This window comes from Argentina silus (genome assembly GCF_951799395.1).
Source record: "Argentina silus genome assembly, chromosome: X".
In the NCBI taxonomy this organism is placed as follows: Eukaryota; Metazoa; Chordata; class Actinopteri; order Argentiniformes; family Argentinidae; genus Argentina; species Argentina silus.
The window spans coordinates 13,392,005-13,413,663 of record NC_139653.1 but is presented as its reverse complement, the minus strand read 5'-3'; the positions used below and the strand labels follow the sequence as shown (position 1 = coordinate 13,413,663).

Sequence of the window (21,659 nt, the reverse complement as noted above, 5' to 3'; positions counted from 1 at the left end):
TGAAATTCATTCATTGGCGTCAATGGGAGAGTCGTGTAAAAATATATCCTAAATACTGTTGAATTTTAACACCATTATCCATTTTTACATGAGTTTATCTGATATTTGTTCTAGTCAGGAGGCTTGTTGTTGCATTATGCTAGACCCTCTGCTCATGGTAATAATACACACGTGGATGAAATTGCACTCCTCCCATTAATGTAAGCAGCTGCTGTAGCCCAGCATTTCCTAGGACGAAGCTGTGTGTGTGTGTGTATGTGTGTATGTGTGTGTGCACGTCTTAATATATTGCAGACTTAAATTTAACCCAGCAGGTGTTATAGGCATGCATTCCCCTTAAGTGGAGGAGTTGGGACAAACTGCATGGTGTTGGTCTGCTAGATTAAATCTGATTGTACCATAGTATCCAACAAGCAGTGTTGAATAGCCTTGTGGAACCTAACTGCTAGTTTAACAGAAAATGTTCAAGAAAGAATCCCATGGAACCTCTCAATGAGTTTATTAAATGCTTTTTATATGACATCTCTCATCCATGTATTTTTCTGTTCTCACATAGAAATTAAAGAGAATTTTAGAGTCACTCGTGGAAAATGAAATCTGCACCAACAGTGCATAACTTTTGTTCTTTCTCTTGAGGAATGGCACCTATGATGGCAAAGACCTTGAAGGCCTTCAAGAAGCACTTGGGACATAGATAAATGCCTTGAGGATGGACTGGTATAAATTGTTTTGGAGAAAGGGTCACACAGTTCAGCCATAGATACACAATTTATAATGTCACTGGTTCACACATTCCATTCTTAGTAAAGTAATTTAATCTCTCATTTGATACGTTTGTTTGCCTGTGTTGCTGGTTAAATGCTTTGTAAGAATAATACCATATCTATGTTATTTCTTTGTTCAAATTGTCACTGAGGGAATTACACTATTAAATATGTTGAAAACCACATTATTGTTTTTGGCTTTTCATTCACTCTTGTGCGAGTGTCCTGTCCATAGGCTGTATGGGGTCCTGTCATTAATTTAGTAGGTTTTAGCTCTCTCTAGTGGACAATAAGAAAATGACAGGCAAGTGTGATGTCAATGAATCCAGTGGCCACTACTGCATGGAGCAAAAGAGGAAAATCTTATTGTGGTTTAATGCATTGTAATGTATTTAGTTATAGCCTAGATCATTTTGTAACATTCTGTTTAGTGTTGTATTTTCCTATATGTTTTAAAACAACATTTGATCATTGATCACTCATTGGAAGTTCACCATAGACAATTGATTTTGATCATAATTGTAAGTCTTAACTTTAATTGAGACAGAATACCCTACTCATTTGTAGGACTTTTTAAATATGTTTGTATTTATATAGCTTGTCACCGGATGAAAAAAATAAATTTTACTACATGGTGTATTGTTCACTAATTTTGTATCTAATGCATCTCCCCTGCAGCCTTCATAACTTTTCATAACTAGAGATGTAAGGTTTGGTTGTAATTTTTGCAGCCAGGACAGTTGAGTTTTGTGGAACACCACTGTCACTATTCTTCTGTAATAGAACAGGCTTTATTATGTGGGAGTACATAAATATACCTATAATATCTTGCTCACCTAATCATAAAGCAATCTAATTGGTTTAATGAGTTTCCAGTTTTCTGCATACTGAAGTTTAACGGATTTGATGGAATTCATCAGAGGACCTATATACTTTGTATATTGGCCTACAGTATTTTGACAGCTTCAGAGGCTAAAAGGTCACTGACAGCACCACAGTATGCTTCCTGGCTTCTACTTTTCCAAAGGGAGGGGAGGGAGTGAAACAAAAGGGAGGAGCAGTCAGGAATGGTGACGTCAGATTGGAATGAGGGAGTGAATGTTCCGGGTCAGAAACTGGACTGGGAGGAAATTAACTCTGGGACAAGGAAAACACGAAATAAATACCATCTAAACAGAGATGTGACCATTTTCGAGACAAGATTTAGCAAACTACCATACATTCCAGTGGCGACGCGGTTGAGAGACAACGAAACAAAGACAAATCAGGTGCCAAGCTACAAGTATTCGAAGTGTGAGATAGATAGCGACGATCCATGATACCCAGTGTAATTTATTTACGCCTGGGGAGGTGGTTTCGATGTTTGCTTGCTTTTGTTTATTCGAACAACAGAAAGAAAGCCTTTGCTTGACAACTTATATAAGAAAGAATATAGGTATTCGGTTCTACCCTTTGTTTTATTTCACGACTTTTTAGGGATATTTTTCAAGAGCGGATTTTGCCATTACTCCGTAATGTTTCACTGTATACCCCTGTGGCGGTGCAACCGTCATGTTGAAATGATCGATAAGCGGCACTGTTCTCTGTTGTACGTCCCCGATGAGATCTACCGCTACGGTCGGAGTTTGGAGGAGCTTTTACTGGACGCCAACCAACTCCGTGACTTGCCCAAGGTAAGCAGCATTGGTTAGGTAATATAAACCTGTCGTACGCGATAAGTTCACTGATTAGGTTTACGTGGTGACGTGCTAGCAAAAACAGTACATATAAATACACTGCAATCAATAACACACGGTTTACTTTGTTGTTGTTTATGTTAAGTGAAAACTCCTATCTTCGAGCAGGTTGCGTGGTGCAGGTAGGGGCAGTGCGTCCAGTCGTGGGAACCAGGCCACGCATGTCGTACTGGAATGTTCAACTTGGACTGTTTTCACGTTGTCTAGGCTCCTGTAATGCACAGCAGGCCTGTCGATGTTGCCAGTCAGTTTCCTAAGCATAAAATAATGTATATTTACATGTAATTTCCAAAAGCTGACCGCAGAAGAACAGACTTATAGTAAAGCCCCACTCAGTGATTTCTCTATACCGGGTGACCAACAAACTAGCCGGATAGCATCATCCTCTATGCATTCCTATTTACTGATAGTCGGAGACTTTGCCATGTTTGTATAAAAAAAACCTGTGTCTTTATCCCGTAAAGACACAGTTTGTGTCAGTGATTCGTCGGGTGGTTGTCCCCTTTGACGGGCGTCAAGTTTGCCACATTTCTCTTGGAAAGTAATTCAATAACAAGTAAAGGGAGTTAGCGAGCTAACTTTGACCAAATCCTGAGTTGGAGCTAAAGTTAGCTCGCTAACTCCCTTAGCTCGCTTCGTAATATACCCCTCGAGTAGTTGAGAAGTGCGTTTATTTAGGTATATATATTTGTATTTGTAAGGCACATTTGGTTAGCTTGATGCCAATCAAATGGGGCAACCACACTACACGAAGAACCATCACAGTCTGTGAAAGAAGGATTTTAACACAAACTGTCTTAATGGGTTAATTTCCCCCCCGATACATGGTAAAGTCTCCAATTCTGTCTATAGGACGGTCATAGGAAAGCATAGATGATATGCTCTCCGGCTACAACAAAAACATAAACAGTGGGGCAAATGCATCACATCTAAATAGAACTTGACATATAGTGCTCATCACAAGTCTATGAAAACATAAACAAATTAATTGAGACACTTGTTCTACACAAATTGAGGTATTTATAAGTCATTAACATAATCAAGGGAAATATATTGTTAAGTTGCCCTTATTCCAGAAAGAAAGCATAGATTGACTTTTCTAAAGAGATCTGGCTTCAGCTATCCTGAACTTTGAAGCCAAGATCATTCAGTTTCAGAGAAGCAGATTCTGAGTCCAATAATGCAGCCAAATCACACCTGAATTGACTTCAAGGTAATTCCACAGTAACATAATGACGCTGGAACTTTATTTTTCACTTTCAAATGTATGCCAAACAAAAACACTTGATAGCATAGTTTAACAAACCATACAACTCCATGCGTAATGACTACTTCTAACAATTACAACATATTTTTAAAAAACACACATTTACTCTGCAGATTCAGAGTTTGGTAACGGACGTTTCCCCAAAACTTCCCCCCAAAAATATCTGCTCCAAATTAAGATGCAAATATGTCTGCAGAAAGAGTGGGGTGTTACAGTTGCTATCATATGACCCACTCTTTTGGTTTTGAGCTACAGTAAGTGAATTTACATCCGGTAACAGAATGACGGCAACAGAATGACTAAATGGGTCCCCTACAGAAATGCATCATTTCTGGATTTGAATGTCATTTTGTACATGTTGATGACGCTAAAATAGGGAAACAAAGGTAGAAGTATACAATAGACACTCTCATTAAGGTAATAATGTATTATTTTTCAACGTATATACACCGTGAAAAAGGTACATTGATAAAAAACACAAGAAACATAAATCTGCCTGAAACTCTTCATTTAATGTAATTTAAAATCAACAATATTGTGGTTTTCAGTTTCTTATTCTTCATTATACCAAAAGAAAATAGCCTACACTTTTGGCCTGTCATGTGTGACACACACAGAGAAGACACCCAATCTGCTCGTATTATACCTCAGAGATAGCCTCTGCAAAATGAAAATGTTCTTTATTATCTGCAACTGGTGTGGGAAGGATCTTAAGGGACACCACACCATATGTGTCAGTGCTCTTTACAGCTCTACAGCTCTGAAGATACCCACTGTACTCAACAACAATGATGTTTCCATTTATTAGAGGATGAGATGAGGATGTTAATGTGGTGATTGATGATGTTGATGCAGTTTTTTCGAACTACTACTGTATGATTTACCAACATTTTTCAGCTGTCCCTGTGGAATAACCCTTTTAAGAATCTAAGAGCGTCCTTAAAGGGTTCTCCTACAGTCGAAGAACCCTTTTAAGTTCTGTACAACCTGTACAATAAGTGAATGTAGTCAATTCAATTTCAGTAATTCCGTTACCATTTTGATTTGGTCATTCTGTTACTGATTTGGAATGAGGTTTGATGTTTTTCTAAACACCTTTAAAGACTTTTTATGGTAGATGTTTTCTTAGACGCTTTTCCACATGTTTGTCCCGAAATCAAAGCCGTTGCTTATCCATTCTTATGATGAAAGATGGTTGAGAAATGTATTTCTGACTTAATTTCCCCAAAATATTGACTCTTAGCTTTTATTTGTCAAAGTGAATACTGAAAGGAACGAGAGATGAGCACCGATAGCTCCATTGAAGTAATGCAGTAAGCTGCAAAGAAGAGCCAAGTCAGAGCCAATGACTGTGTTTGAGTTGAATAGCTAAACCGACTAGAAACCAGGCGAGAACAGGCAGGGGCAGTGCTTCTGTGCAGTCTCAAGTTGGACAAGTCGTCAAATTCTGACTGCACGGCTTTGAAACATAGCCGTGACAACATGACTGCCATTGTTTAGAAAATAATTCATAGAACGTCCTATGAATTGTCTTTTGAATAACCACCACATGACACAAACATCAACTGAACATATGTGCAATCAATAGGCCAATTATATGTTTGTAAATATTGGGGATGCGCGCGCATCACTCGCCTTGCTAAAGACAACAAAGGACAAATGAAGAGGGGAAGAGAGCTAACGAAGTAATCCAATGTAGCCTACGTTATTACTTAACGTAATAGTTTTAGATTTTAGTTTTAAAATGTTCTCCGCTTACTACAACAGCTTGTCACCCAGTGATGGACACTGTTATGCTACGAAATTAACCTTGATGAATGGGATACGTCTTGCAGACCCATATGCATTGGCCTGTCAATGATTAAACGACGAAACGAAATGGCCAAGCCTTCAGTTGCCAGACATACGTACTTACCTGATCGACACTCCCAATTGTTTATACGTACAAGTCGCCTAATGCGTACAACTCGTCACGTCCAAGACATACAATTTCACGATTACCAAGTTTAAAACTTTGTAGTGCTGAAGACTCAGGTGCTGCCTAGCCAAAGACAGGGCAAGAAGACGGAGTTGTACAAGGCGTGGGTTATTGTCAACAAGACAAACAACTGTATCCTGACTGCGAACTGCACCTGTATGGCTGGGTATGTACCTAACGTTAATTTACTAAATTATCTTACCTTTCCAGTAGTATTTACCCAATCCACTGCCAGTGTCATTCATTTAATCTAATAAAAATGCACTGCTCATTTGCTGCAATAATACAGCTGTGATTATTGACACATCTAGCCAAGTACCATTTAAACCAATGTGTTTATACATTAGATAGCTAGGAATAAATTTTTATTTTTATTTTTCATTTTCCTGCAGGTTAGGGTCATGCTGCAGCCATGCAGCTGCACTTATGTTAAAAGTTGAGCTGTGGGTCAGGATGGGAAAGACAGAGAAGTCTTGTACTTCAGGAACTAATATGTGGATCTAATATGTGGATCCATACATCCAAGAGAGCGGTGAAGCCAGCCAGACTGAGTGAAATCAGCTTCAGAAAGCCTAAGAGGACAGACAGCCAACTGCAGCCAGCCAGAGCAAAGTGTAGAAAGAGCAATGTCAAAGGTTATATATGATTTTTGGTTGAACTATTGCTTTAAATATTTTAATACTCTATACCTGTCTAGAAATGTAGACACAATCTGAATGTAGACAAGATGGACATGGACATGTAAGAAGCAGGTATAAATGAGTACTTAATTTTATTTTTAGAATTAATATAAAAACATTATTACCAGTGCCATGTAACAAGTTAATGACACATGGAACCAGCTGTGGTTGCAATTTGTATTAACAAAATAAGTTATGTAACATTTCTTTCATTATGTTTTCAGAGCTGACAAATGAAGACATAGCAGAACTGAAACTACTGACACCTAAAGCAGCTGTGCTCACTAGCACGGACTTCAGTGACACAGATTAAAAATTACAAATTAAGACCTTTAACAGCTTTTTGATTTTGGCATCCCACTGCACATCATGACATGTTTTCGGACTTTCTAACTTTCTTTTTGCAACCGACACACAGTCTGATAATTCACCTATAGATCTCTCAACCATAATGATTTATATCCTACTACAGTCTACACATCACTGCATATAGGGCTTTTCCAGATTCAGGTACAGAAAACATTCCTATGATTGGTCATGACACGACTTCTAAAATCCTATTGTTGCTGAACCACCGTCTCTCCTGTCGCTTTTGTTTTGCCTACGTAGCACACACTAAACGATGTGGCACAGGCAGGGGGTCACACAATACAAGATTCTTCACTTGGTATTGAGGATTGCTGATATCACTGTCTGGCGAAAACAAAAATGAAACATGACTTTGTTTGTCACAAGATGAGACAGACAGTCTCTCATTGACTATTGCTTATCACCATGCTCAAAACTTGTCGTTGCACCTCTCACATTACAAGAGCATTCAAATGTTTGAGACGGCTCAAAGACGGGATCAGTAGCCCTCAGATCTGACCCGCTCACAATAAACAAGCGTCGGTAGCGGCCACTCCGAGTAGGCAACGACATGGGGGAATTTTTTAACCTGCAAGAAGGCAGGTTCATTCCTGAAGATTTGTTACCATAGTTTCTGGTCTGGCTGGTCCTCGACAGCTCTTTTTTGAGTTAGTCAGAGTTGATTCGGGATGTGAATAAAGTAATCTTGCTTACTTATTGATCCAGCTTTCTGGAATACCCGCCTGTATAGTGACACTGTTTACTCTAGTAACAACATTGTAACATGCTATTACATAGCACATTTTTACAACACATTTACTATTTACTACACAGGAATTGGGGTTACTTAATGCAAAGTGAATCTCTTATTACTTCGTCAATCACACTAAGTAAATACAAATTTTGATAGCCTTCAACCTGAATCTGGAATCATTTCCTCCACTTGCATTTAATTTCTTTGTAGAGTATCAGATAGAAGAAAATGATAGATCCCTTGCATGCTATGGTGTAAGATGGATCACAACTATTGTTAATGGTGCTCCTTGGCATGTAACTAACACCATCCAGGCTGGCTGAGTGAACCCAAGACAAGTCAAACAGAACAAATCCTCTGAATCACTGTACTGTGCTCTTCATTGTGTTGCTGCATCACATTTGCTTCCAAGGTGATGTAGACCTAGTTCAAACAAGCCCTTGGATAGGCCCATAGTACAGAGTATTTTCATCATGTACTGTATGTTTAGATGACACTGCATTACAAAGATTATAGGATGCCTGTTGTTCCCAGATAATGAGTTCAGAGCTTAGGAAATGTTAGAGAAAGGTGTGATAATTTAGTATTGATCTTGACAAGTTTTGCCTACAGATCATCAACGGATAGTAATGTATGCATACATATATATCATATAGGCCTTGTTGACACATTTAATTACCAACTTGTGGAAACACGAAACAGAAGTGCTACATGTACGCCTAGTTTTTGTTTTTCTTATTCCGTTCACTTTCCCACAGACATTGATTGAGGTAGTTGAGTGATGTAATCATTTCATTTATTAATACAGGGACACATTTATTTAAAACAATACATTGGGAATTAAAAGAACTAGTCATTCTCACTGATTTTTCTCCTGTCCTGCAGAGGGGAGAGAGAGAAATGCAGAGAAAGGAAAAATAAAGAAAAACTGGAATATTAAATGGAAAGAATATTATTGGGGAGAAAAACATGGACTTAGCGTGGCTTATTAATGTTTAGGGCTACTATTAGTGTTTAGGGCTGATACCCATGATGCACATTTGCTTGGACAACATATTGCCACATAGTCCTTTTGATTTCCATTTGTTGAGGACTCGGTGGATTTGGTCTGAATGTTGTTACAGAGTAGGCTTTTCTTGTGGGAATAGCTGAGTGTGCTATTGACAGTAGGCTCATGATAATGATCTCTTCAAATCCTGTGATTGTAATAAGTAGGCCTATGTGCCCTCCACAGACATAGGCTAATTTACTCATGTCTTTTAATGAGGACTATGGATAAAATGACTTGTTTTGCAAACCATGGCATTATATTTTTCTGAGATATGGATTATTGGGCAATGGCTTTGTCCTTGTCAAATAAATGAAACTGATGAATACAACTTTGTTTGCAGCCCCCTTATTTACCAAACTGGAATGTTTTAGACTCAAACATAGGCTATGAAGATAAGCAATATTTCCTTTTTCCTTGTTCTTGTCCAACTTGCAAAACCTACAATGGCTAGTGATGAGAATAATGGCTAGACTGAGGAATAATTGGGTCACACCTAAAATCACACCTAAAATCCCTCAGTCTATTGGTAGTAGCAGTCAATAGATTCTGAAGCATCGGCACACAGCCTACTGTTATGTTGCTTTACTTTCCCCCTTATTTTTTTATAATAATACCCTCATATGGCATAGACCATTCTATCTCTCTTTTTTAAAAGTCTTTAGTCTGACCCTCAATGATTTGCCAGAGTACAATCTTAGACCCATTTTCAAAGTCTAGTACAATGTGCAATCAACATGGTGTTATGGCACAACATATTGTTATTTTGTTTTGTCAAGTCCTGCATCACACCTGAAGTTTATAGGCATTGTATTCTGTTAAGTATTTACAGATGTGCCAACTTGGGTTAATGCAAAAGCCAGACTTCCTCAACAGAAATGTTCCCTGTTCCTGTTTGCATCTTATAAACATGAAGGCCATGTCAACATAGCAACACAGGCAATAAAGTATTGTAGTTGGATTACTGTTATCATAAAGACAATTCTATCCACTCCCACACACACATACACTCACACATTTTTAGACTAGGAGCCGGCAGAGACTTCTTTGGAGAAGCCGGTGACCATGTCATATGGCTTGGAATGTTTGACATTCCCCCTTACACCATTTTGCTTTGTCTGACCTATTTGGGCCCCTTCTTCAGGCGCGCGGATGTCTGAGTGGATGTCAGTAGTTTGTTAGGTTAAGTTAATGAATTTCAGCTGTTTGAACAAGTTGTCCCTGAGCGTCTGTGACCTCGATCAGTCTTAAGCAGGCTTGAACAGTTTAGAGGACCTTTGAGTTAGGCTCTAGGGAATACGTTTATTGTAGATATTGGTGTTTCTGTTTTGTAAAATTATGTTGACCTTTAGGCCCAGGTTATGGTATCGACATGGAAGAACATTTTTTTCCTGTCATTTGTTATGATTGTTATTTTGTGTTGTCAAAGGAATGGCATTTGCTGGCTTTTATATCAATGATGATAAAGAAGCTCAAATAGACCAAACTACTGGGACACTAACCATCATATGCTGTGCAAACTGAGGGCAGGCCACATGAGTGCAACACTCTTGTGTGTCTAGATGTCTTGTTTTAGCCTGTTTCTATTTTTAAACAGACAAGCGTCCTTGCTACCTTTTTAAAGAAACTGGTACCAAGACAGATGTAGTTTGCAGGAGCCATTAGGCTACCCCACAGAGTTGATGGACTTAACCCAATAAGACTTCAAATATTGACATAAGAGTGAGAACGGTTAATGTATACTTGTCAGTTTCAGTCTCTTTGTGGCAGGTATGGAGGATGGGTTGGAGCCGTGGTGGTTAATGACAGTAACAGGAAGAACAGGTTTACTATTCTCAGTGTATTTCTTTTTGGACCAACTGATTTGACCTTTTTGATACATTAGAATAAGCCTGCATCTGTATAGATGCCTCTTTCTGCTTCCTGCTCCTTTCTCTGTGTCTTATCAAAGAACTGTTGAAACCACAACCTGTTCAGTTGAGGACAAACATGACCAAAACCAGAGCAGGTTTCATCCACACCAGGTTCACAGTATTCTTGGTTGGGTGTGTTTTGTTTCTGTCGCAGGAACAACTTTTTCCTTAGGCTGAAGCTTGTTGTTTTGCTAGATAATAACACAGCAGAGTAAAACAGGAAAATTCACATTTTGAATTAATCACAAACTGCTAGGTTAAAAAGCTATGAGGCAAGACAATCTCTGCGATGCCTCTTAAAGGTGATTATTTTCAAACGCTGTTATTTAAACTGGTCATCTATGGGAGGGCAAGACAAAAAATAAATTCACATCTAAATAATAGGCATTTGCAACTTTTCCTTCCAGTTTTTTATATCATTAAAGAGTGTAGAGACATTTTGAGTGGACATTTGATCATAACAAGCGAATGGCTTAAATTACTCTGTCCTAGCCTCCCGCTCTAGTCTTACCCACGTGTTGCTTGGGGCAACGTCCCAGGAAAGACACTATTGCGGACTGGTGCGCCATCTTCCCCGTCTCTCGCGAAACCCATTGCAAATCAATCAAGTTTCTCTAATAATGTAGATAATCTCTGTTTGAGAGAGCCTTGCATTTGAGAAATAAGCCTGTAGTAAAACCATAGATATTGTGCTATCTGCATGTTAAAAAATGTTATGGGATGCATTTTCTCCATACATTATGTTTTTGGAGGTGGCCCACTCTTTGATGGTATGAGCATCTTATAGATTGTAGCTTTATCAGTAAATAAATAGTATTGATCTGTTATACTACCAGTCCATGCTAAATAGACACTCTAAATAGTACAATAACATGGTCACAGCGCCAGCAAACACTCTGGCCTGCAAGACTGGCTGTAGCATAAAGGCAGTTAGCCTGCCCCAGTAATGCATTTGTTGGGCTATCTTAAGCTGATTCTGGGCACCTTGTTTTGAGTTCAAATGAGTCATAATGAGTCAAAATAGTCATAATGAACACTTGTTCTGTTTCAGTCCTGAAGTGGCATAACAACACACTTTTTTCTAAAGCATCTCTCAATTGACAGATTTTACATAGTGCTTCATTTTCATTTAAGTGTTATTAAAACACATGCAAATAGTACAGGTCACAGAGACCGTGTCCTCTTAAAATTGTAAATTTGACCCTTGTTCACCATCACTGATTGTAGGCGTACGCGTTTGCAATGAAATTAGGCTATCGATGCTCTTGAAATAGGCCTACCACATCAGAGGTTTTCTGATTTGTGTTGTAGTATTAACAGTAAAATGTAGCCTATCAGGCCTATACCATCATGATTTAGAGCCTCATTCGAAGATGCAAGAGAAGAGAGTATTCATGTTGCTGATTCAATTTCAGCAATTCAGGTTTAGACTGTGCCTAAGTGCCATAACAGCAGCTTTGGAATCTGAGCACATGTCCTATTGGTCAGAATATCAGAGCATTCCATCATGAAGTGTCAGGTGTTCATGAGTACAACATTGTGTTCTTGAAAACACTGCTTGTTATTGAGATACAGGTCATTTTGGGGGTTAATTTTCTTATCTGTGAAACTGCTCGCTGAGGTGGTCAAATTGCCCTTTGTCAAACTGTCGACTCACAGTGCCTACAAGTGTAAGGATGAGCCAACTAACAAGTAGGTCATCCAGATAAAAAGAATAGCGATTACATCAGAAAGAGAATGATCTGAACAATATTTGCCAGGCCACTGACCATTCTTAATTGCTTTATGCTTTGCTAGTTAGTTGACTGTGTTTAAGTATGGTCTGTCAGTTTGTCAGATTTTAACATTAAGTGACATACTCAAAACCTTTTTGTGTTATTTTCATGCAAAAGATGTTAATGTTTTTCTTGGAACAAACAAGTTCACATAAAACCCATATTGTATCATTTATTGTTCTCATTGAATGCTTCCTCAATAGGTCCATAATAAACTATATTGCTTGTCTAATAATGTTTCTTTATGTCTTTCAGCCATTTTTTCAGCTTATAAAGCTACGTAAGCTGGGCCTTAGTGACAATGAGATCCAGAGACTTCCACCAGAGATAGCCAACTTCATGCAGCTGGTAGAACTCGATGTCTCCAGAAATGGTGAGAAGAGAAAACCATTGTCCTGAAACACCAAACAGCATGACATTGATTCAAATCTGTATCGAAACAACTCTCCTTAGATGCTATTCTATGAACAAAATTAATATCTTGAAAAACCTGCTATTTCGAATGTTTTTAAAAACACAATAATCTGAGTAAAAGAAAGCCTGCTAGATGTCAAGCAACAGAAGTAGACATGGTCAGTAATATCCATCCAACCCTCGACTACTGTACACACCCAACATATTATTGAAGCCACTGTGGTGTGGTTCCTCCCACAAAGGCTGAGCTGAGAGGGGTTAACATTCCTCAAAGAAACTCAGAGCTGCCATCATAGCTTCCCCAACAGCACCAAATCCAGAATGCTAATTATGTTGATTATAGAAGTTCAAATGGCAGTTTCACAACCAGCTCTCTATGTTTGGCAAGTGCCATGATAATTTTGTGGTGCTTTAAATGGTTCTAAATAGATGTTCACTATTTTTTGACTATTTTTTGTCCTGTATCTGATGATTTCTGGATCACAAGCTTCATGTGAAAAGTATACTGTAGTAAGATGGACTTAAGATAGATGTTGCTTGTTTCCACTGTTCAACTATGCAATTTCCCAAGTACTATGTAACAACATGGTAATAATTTGTTGTTACTAGAGTACAGTGTTACAACATGGATTTAGGGGTTACTTAATATAATGTTATTTTCTTCCTCCCTCATACAGTCATTATGGAAATTCCTGAGAGCATTTCATACTGTAAAGCCCTCCAAGTAGCAGACTTCAGTGGAAACCCATTAACAAGGTAATATCCATAATCCTGTTCAATACTTAGTAAATTAGATATTTAGTAAACAAGAGAAAACACAATTTCTTTAAAGTCATAATCAAGAGAAATATGACCCACTTGCATTTTTCTTTTGTTGTCACAACTGAGTCAGGTGTCCATTATGCTGCCTGATATTATGCTGCAAATAGATAATGTTTGCAGCAACATAATTTCGACATGGAGAAATTGTCACTGATTGATATAATCAAGGCAGTTTCTTTAATTAGAGCACACTGTCCATTCTAAAAAGAGGACCTACTCTGAGACGGAAATTGAAGAACTATTTTAAGGTTTATACTGTATAGGTAACCTACTTAGTCTTCTGACATAATTTACTTTTTTTCTAACTTTCTCTTTCAACATAGTGGATCCATTTCCATTTGATGGCACTAGAATACTGGAAGATTTTAGTATTGTACACTGAGGTCTGTGTATGAAAGTGCCATATGCCTCAGTTTGGGATTAATCATCCAATGGGACTGGTGATGATCAGTGATTGATCCTTACAAGCTTAGGCCTTTTTGAGAACTTCTGAGAAAGAAGTACTAGCGCTCTTACTTGCCAGTGGTATAAGTACACATGTTAAGTTAGGCCTATACAAATTGTGGTTGCACATAACTCACAAATAAAGCTTGTTCTTACACACACACACACACACACACACACACACACGCACACAGCATATTATATGGAGAAGTCTATACAATATACTCAGTTCTGTTGGCTCTCAGGTATCTGCAGTCATTCATGTACTACTATCAGTTGAAAATATCAAATTTGATTTGACAATTGTACCCCTCTTGTTTTTCCAGATTGCCTGAGAGTTTTCCAGAGCTACGAAGTTTAACATGCCTTTCCATCAATGACATTTCATTGCAAGCCCTTCCCGATAACATTGGAAAGTAAGTACCTAATCAAGGTTTTCTATCTTACGCCAAAGAAACGTTATTCATTGATTAACAGATGAATATAACTTATAAATAGCATAATGCCGTAATTACAACCCTTCCACCTTTCCATAACCTAAACATGAATGACTTAAGCGAAGATGTCGTCTAGGGACCCCAAATTCGTGAATGTTAATGTATTTAATAGTTACACTTAACCAACCAACTCTCTACCCACTCCACTGAACTACCCCTAACTCTATCTATCTACAGTGCTTTCAGTAAGCATTCACCCCCCTGGACTTTTTCCACATTTTGTTGTTACCACTTGACTTTAAAATAGATTAAAACATTTTTTGTCATTGATCTACAGTACACAAAATACTACAGAGTTCTCTCTAAAGAATGTAAGAGTGGCGCTGTTCCATGCTGTGAACTTGGTGGCGCTACTGTGTAAACATTTCAAGGCAAATTAAACTATATACTTAGTAATGATAGAGTATCTATCTTTGATTGCCAACAACATTGTTGTTAAAAGTGAAAATGAAAGCATTATGATGTTCCTCAGAGAATTCAGCGTTTTAGCGGTACTTTTTGCACATTTTGACATGAATAAATGTGAGTCGGGTTTTGCTAATGCAATCCAGCGCCACGCTGTTTAAAAATCCTGTACTGCATATGAAACATTTTTTTAGTGGGATTTTTTACTAATTCATTACAAATAAAAAGCTGAAATGTCTTGAGTCAATAAGTGTTCACCCCCTTTGTTATGACACTCCTAAAATTAGCTATTCAGCTTTTTGTTACTCAAAATCTTCTGTCTTTTAACATGGTGAAATGTTGATTTAGGCCAACATTTTGAGAGCCCCATTATTACTGCAACTGCCATGGAACTTTGAGGACTCTTGAATAAAAACAGCATGAGACCTGCACATTCTTAGAATGATTACACAACAACACACTCTCTTGGCTACCAGTCCTACCCCACTCTCAAACCATTGTCTTACGACAGGTGGTGTCATTCTTGCCAGAAAATCTTAGGTTGAAGTAGCCAGCTTTCATCCAGACAGTGTGGTTGGTGCTGAACAGCAATATCCATAATCCTGTTCAATACTTAGTAAAGTAGTTAATTACCAGTGAGTGCGCTCAAAATTTTGAAGTTAACGTGGTGACGTAGGGTGATAGCGTGAGGGGGGTTGTGGAATTCACAAAGCACGTACGTAGAAAATGAGACATACTCAACAATCATAATGTATATTTACGCGAAAAGGCACTGCCTTTTGACGCAGATGTTGAATGATACAGGAACTGCTTAACCTGCTTGCATGGCAGATGAAGGCAGAGAGGATCTCTGCCTATCCGGTGAGGCAAGCTGCCAGTCAAACAGTCTGTCGGCCAGGCCGGCACGCGCTTACTGTCACTGCCTGCCAGCTAGCGAATTTGAGTACATTTCATTATTTCAAGCATCTAAAGATCCCAAAATCGATCAAACATATGTATTTAGAAACTGAATTGATGTGCAAAATGAATATTTAGTATACTGTGTAAATTGGATGTTCTTCTCATTATCACAGGCACTATCATAGGCACGGCCTACCCTGACCGTACGTCACTGATGTAGGATGAATTTTGATAAACTGTGCACATGGCTGTTGTTTACTCTTTACTATACAGAGTATGAGACCTACCTCATAGCTGCGTTACATAGGTAGATTACAGAAATGCTTCGGAGGGAGGCGGGACAGCTATCGTTTTATAGGACAACTTCACTGGCATACACCGTCATTGAATGGAGCACTTTCAACGTGTCAGAGCAATCTTTCCGTTATTAATTCAATAGTTGCCGAGCTACATAGCCTGCCAGCTAGCATCGCGCTGTCCTGCATGGCTCCGGGATGCTTCCATTTCAAGTGCTCGTGCATAGCAGTCGTACTGCTGTGGTATGCCTTTTGGGCTTTGCACAGCGAATAAATTACCATATTATATTATTATATTGGGTTTTTGTATTCCCACACTTCAGACGCTCTGGGTCTGATCATTCTGGAGGAACCATCCTCAGCACAGACAACGGGGTTTGCCTCCGCCATCTTCACAACACAACATACGAGCGTCGTAACTTGTCCTCCCTGGGGGGTGGGAATAAATTATAATAATAATTTTGAAATGGTAGGGGGGGTGGGAAACTAATGAAAGACGGAGCAGAACTAGTGATATGTTGTTCAACTAAAAGGCATTGCAATTTATAAAAATAAAATAAATTAAAATAAGTATTAACGACTTGTCGATCATAAATATGAAAATCGATGAATTTACATAATCGAAATAATCGAGTCGACTAATCGTTGCAGCCCTACTTGTAGGACATGGAACCGATCTTCAGATTAGAAAACATCTGCGATGAAATAGATCCTAATTTGTGATATTCATGCGCCCTTCCATTGCTTTTTAAGGGACTGCTACTTATTTTACAAAACCATGAAAACTCTATATAAATCGTTAGTTGCTAGTGTTTGGAGTCACTTAGAATCATTTATATACGCTGTTATGTTTGCACAGCTGTGGGTGAAGCACTGGTTTCGTTTCATGTGAAATGTGAGTTGCTCAGCTGGCTGGCTCACTGAACAATCTATGCTAGTTTGCCAAGCAATCATGGAGTACAGATTCAATAAAAGACTTGTAAAACAGAGACATCATTGTCCTATTTACATTAGCTTTCTCATTTATCTTTCGCAGGAAATACAGATGTTGCTGACCCTTCTTACAGACAGCGTCAGTATTGGCATCAAAGTTCAATTTGTCATCAGTTACTGTACCAGTGCATTTATGTTGATCGAAAAATTCAATACCAAGTCCTTTAATGAAGGTCTGAGATGGCGGGAGTGGTTGTCTCCTAAAATCAATAGCCATATCCTTGGTCTTAGTTACGTTTAGTTTGAGGAAGGCATCATTGCACCATTTAACAAACTCCTCCACAGGCGACTGAATTGTCAGCAAATTTCAGGATGTGCCTGTCCCCAAACTAGTTTCAGCTGTCATTGGTGTAAAGTATGTACAGTAATGGGGACAGGACACACCTCTGAGAAGTTCCAGTGGAGGAGTTGCACCGTTAACTCTCACCCTTTGAGACATGCATGTTAAAAAGTCTACAATCCAGCCCACAAGGAGTACATCAAGATTAAAAATAAGTAATAGTAATAGTAAATAAGTAGTAAGTAATAGTAAATAAGTCTAGCATGTGTTTTGGAACCTTCTAGGTGTTTATAAACAAAGTTGAGTAAGGTTAGGCCCTAGTGGCATCTTCCACCCCCATCTTAGCCCGATAGGAGAACTGTATGTGGTCTAGTGGCTCCTCAACCGTTCCCGAGAGCTACTTTTTGGCTTTCCTTTGTATGACTTCATGACCAGTGATGTCATAACAACTGGTCTGAGGTCATTTAGCTTCGTTGGGGATCTACACTTTGCTACCGGGACAATGATGGACTCATTTCCACAGTTTTGGGACCTTCTGCTGATCGAGTGACATCCTAGATACAGTGCTATTCAGACTCCTTCACTTTTTCCACATTTTGTTGTGTTTGACTCAATTTAAAATTGATTAAATTAAAAATAATTAGCTATCAGTCCACACACAATAGCCCAGAATGACAAAGTGAAAACTGTTTTTTTTAGAAATTTCAATAAATCTATTAAAATTGAAATACAGAAATACCTCATCTACATAAGTATTCAGGCCCTTTCCTATGACACTCTTAAAATTAGCTAAAGTGCAAAAATGTTATCAACAAATCACTCAGTAAGTTGAATTGAGTCCATCTTAATGCAAGGATAATAGTTAATGTAATTTTGAAATTAATATCTTTGTTTTTATAGGGTCTATAACACAACAAAGTGTGGAAAAAGTGAATACTTTCTGAATACTTTCCGAAGGCACTGTATAGTAGAAAATCTCACAGAGTTGCTCTGTACAAGATTTAAGGAGATTTCCTGTGATACTGTCTACCCTTGGGCTTTTATTAGTCTTATTCTGATGAAATACAGCCCTTTGTGCATCAAACATCAACTTTGAATTCGATGGGGAGGCGGCCTTCTTTTGTATGTCCCTGAGTTCACCTGTAAAAGCATGTGTGTCAAATCTCAAATAGAATCTATTAAGTGCTTTCGCTAGGTCTTTGATAGCCCACTGTTTCTAGTTGGGCAGATGATGTACTGGTAGAAGTTAATTGATTTGTTGCAGTGATCTCCCAGTATTAAGCTAGGGGCATCAGGGGAAAGAGACTGTAGCAGGGATGCAAACTCGTCACCTTTCGGCAAAATTCGCTCCAAACTCTGAGCGTGATAAAGTAAAGTCCATAAAATTACCACGAAAAGCAGCTCCATGTTGATGATTTGTTGTGATTTGTTTCAACAAACTGGACATAGAAACAAATGCTACCAGCCCACAACACAGGCAAAACCAACTTTTGTACACAGCAAACAAACAACAAACAGAAGACATACAGACACACACACCTGCTGCCGGTCACTACAAGAGCAGCGCCCTTACACCCAACCCAGTTTGAAGTGTGTACCTGACATGATATTTTAGCCAGGCTACTTTTGATCTATCCCATGACCATTTGCAAGATACGAGACATACTGTATCAGTGCAGACTGAAACTGATATGAGACGATGCTCCCAACCACTAAACCGACCAACTCTCTACCCACTCCTGAACTACCCCAAGCCCATTCTATCTATCTATCTATCTATCTATCTATCTATCTATCTATCTATCTATCTATCTATCTATCTATCTATCTATCTATCTATCTATCTATCTATCTATCTATCTATCTATCCAATTCATCTTTAACTTTATCTGCTACCATAATAAGACTATATCACTTTCTTTTAACTACCCAGCAAATATTTCTATGTATCATCCAAATCTTTAAACTTTTTCCATTACCAAAATAAGACTTTGCAAGCCCACAAAGTTTCTTATCAAACTACTTTTCTAGTTGTTTTCTTTTGTAAACTTTGAGGATTCTATTTGTATTATTCAGGAGGATGAGGAATGGTGTAATGGGATGCATCATTCATTGGCAGATAAACATGCAGTGCTTTTGTATCAGCGTGTTTTGCCTCTTTCCTGTCCCTCTTATACCCTGGGACCCTGTTAATTTCCTGTGTAATTTCCTCTAGTGTGCCATTTTCCCTGACTTTCAGTTGCAGCAGAATGCCAGCTCTCTCCCTCAAGATATACTGCGCAGTAACAGTTATCACAGAGCAACTAGTGTACTACTAAATGGAGCTCTGTTTTGACATGCCATAATGCTGAAAATTATGGATAAACATACTGTGCCCACATATGTTTAATGTACAGATGGGTATTTAGCAGAACAGGTCAATCTTGTTTTGTTCTCGTTCTTAGTGGAAGGTCTAGATTATAACCTTGGACTAATGTTACACTTATTGCGCTCCATTTAGTCATTAAACGTGTTTTGATCTGTTCGTTACCATGGTGATCTAGTGATAGCTTTGTCTGAGGTTTGGGAAGTTTCACTATCAGTACTACACCTATAGCACCTCAGTAGTACCCTTTACATTATGGGATAGATAATCTCTCCTACATTTAGATGATTCTGTCCTTTTTCTCTATGGGGGTTTCCTCCAGATTGCTGTCACGCATAGTGTTCAGAGTTCTTAGGGTTGAAGGATCACAGACATCACAGCTCTCTCATCCCCGTGGTACGGCCTCTGCCTCCGCCTTAGGCATGTGTGCCATATCTGTCTTACATAACCCAATGAGTTAGGACCTGTCTGCCTCCCGAGGAGGAACGGTACTGGGAACCATAACACTGTTTAAAAACAGGTTAGTGAGTGATTTCAACACCACATATTCTAAGGCAAGATGTAATAGAGGTGAACAGCATTAATATCTTCTCAACATGGTGTGGTACTGTAGTTATCAAATGACCTTAAGCAAGCTGGCACACATCTTATAATATAGGCCTAGTGCTTGTCTGTGAGGTCCTGTAGCTGGAGCCAACATGCAGGCAGAGCTAGAGAGATTTCTGTCTGTCTTTTTAATCTGGCACAGTAACCCAGCGTTGTGACGGGGAAAGAAAAAACACAACAAAACAAGACCCAGTTGTGTGACGTCACAGCAGGGCTACACAGCCACAGCCATTCAGGAGAGATTGCATATAGATTAAGCGCAAGCTACTCTGGTAATCGGCTTGACTTTGTCTTCATGGCTCACATTTAGTTGCTTTTTCCTACCATTATGAATTCAATGACCAAACAACTATAAAACAAAAAAAACTGTCTCCCTTACTTGTTAAAAGATTTTCTGCCTTTTCGCCTTCAAATTCCTAAAAGTTATTCGTTTATGGTCACTAAAGTCAAATGCATGGCTTTTTTCTTGAGTTTTAAGGAATCCTCCATAAGATTCATGTTGAAGGAATTTCACCCTTGTGAAGTAAAATGTCTTGCAGCAAAATAGTATTGTACGGTACACCGAGTATACTGGGTAATGAAAGGCAGCTAAAAAAAAACGCACTCCCTAAGTGATACATTCAACGCTTTGCATTCAGTTAGTCCATGTTTCATAGAAGTCCCTTGTTGGCGCAGAGTAATGCTGTTCTCCTCTGCCAGTCGCCGTTCAGCCAATCCTGCTGCATTTTGTGCTTTAAGGTTCTCCATTGTTTCATCCTGTTCAGTATATTTTTCCAGATGACGCCTCAACTCCATCTGGCATGTTTTCGCTTCTTCAGAATCAGAATCAGAATTCTTTTATTTGGCCAAGTATATTTGCACATACAGGAAACTGACTTGGTGAGGTTGGTGCATTTACTCTTGTTGGAACATTTACTATTGCGCTCTTGACATGATTTGTCTAGCCAATCTAAGGGGTCTACCTTATCTGTAAGTGAACATACTCCAATGGCCCATTCCATCATATTCATATTCTCATGCCTAAGTCTTGAATGTACTCCTAAATCTAACTTTTCCTAAATTGCTTATTTTTTTTCACCCAGTGTGGATGAAACTTTGACAGGTTTAAGTATCCTCAGCATGATACATTTCCACTTTTTAGAATGCAATTAAATCTTACAAGGTTCCTTGTTTCTTTGTTCGTCAAAAGGTGTTTCAGAATAAAGGAAGGTTGTGGTTGTTAAATCCTTCTCAGTGTTCCTGGATTGAATAAGGAAGTGTTCTATCTTGAGTTTGTGAAGAAGACTCCTACTCCAATCGTCTCCCCTTGTCGCCTGGCTCGCCAATTATGAAGGAATTTCATCCCTTGTGAAATAAGATGTTTTGCAGCGGCAA

The 21,659-nt window shown here is 38.6% G+C and overlaps 1 protein-coding gene across 2 annotated transcripts in view; it reads left to right on the top strand.

The window, feature by feature from the left end:
* The first annotated feature begins 1,880 nt into the window (after positions 1-1,880).
* The window catches only part of LOC310823084 (leucine-rich repeat-containing protein 1-like), a 32,756-nt gene continuing 12,977 nt past the window's right edge, over positions 1,881-21,659 (top strand). The window contains exons 1-5 of one of the 2 annotated variants that reach the window (XM_083695802.1): positions 1,881-2,032; positions 2,241-2,437; positions 12,519-12,636; positions 13,355-13,433; positions 14,270-14,359. In XM_083695802.1, coding sequence (XP_083551928.1) covers positions 2,279-2,437; positions 12,519-12,636; positions 13,355-13,433; positions 14,270-14,359 — 446 coding nt within the window. In that variant the 5' untranslated portion in view covers positions 1,881-2,032; positions 2,241-2,278. Of the gene's footprint in view, positions 2,438-12,518; positions 12,637-13,354; positions 13,434-14,269; positions 14,360-21,659 lie in introns of both variants that reach the window. The other variant, XM_083695801.1, reaches the window with a different exon arrangement.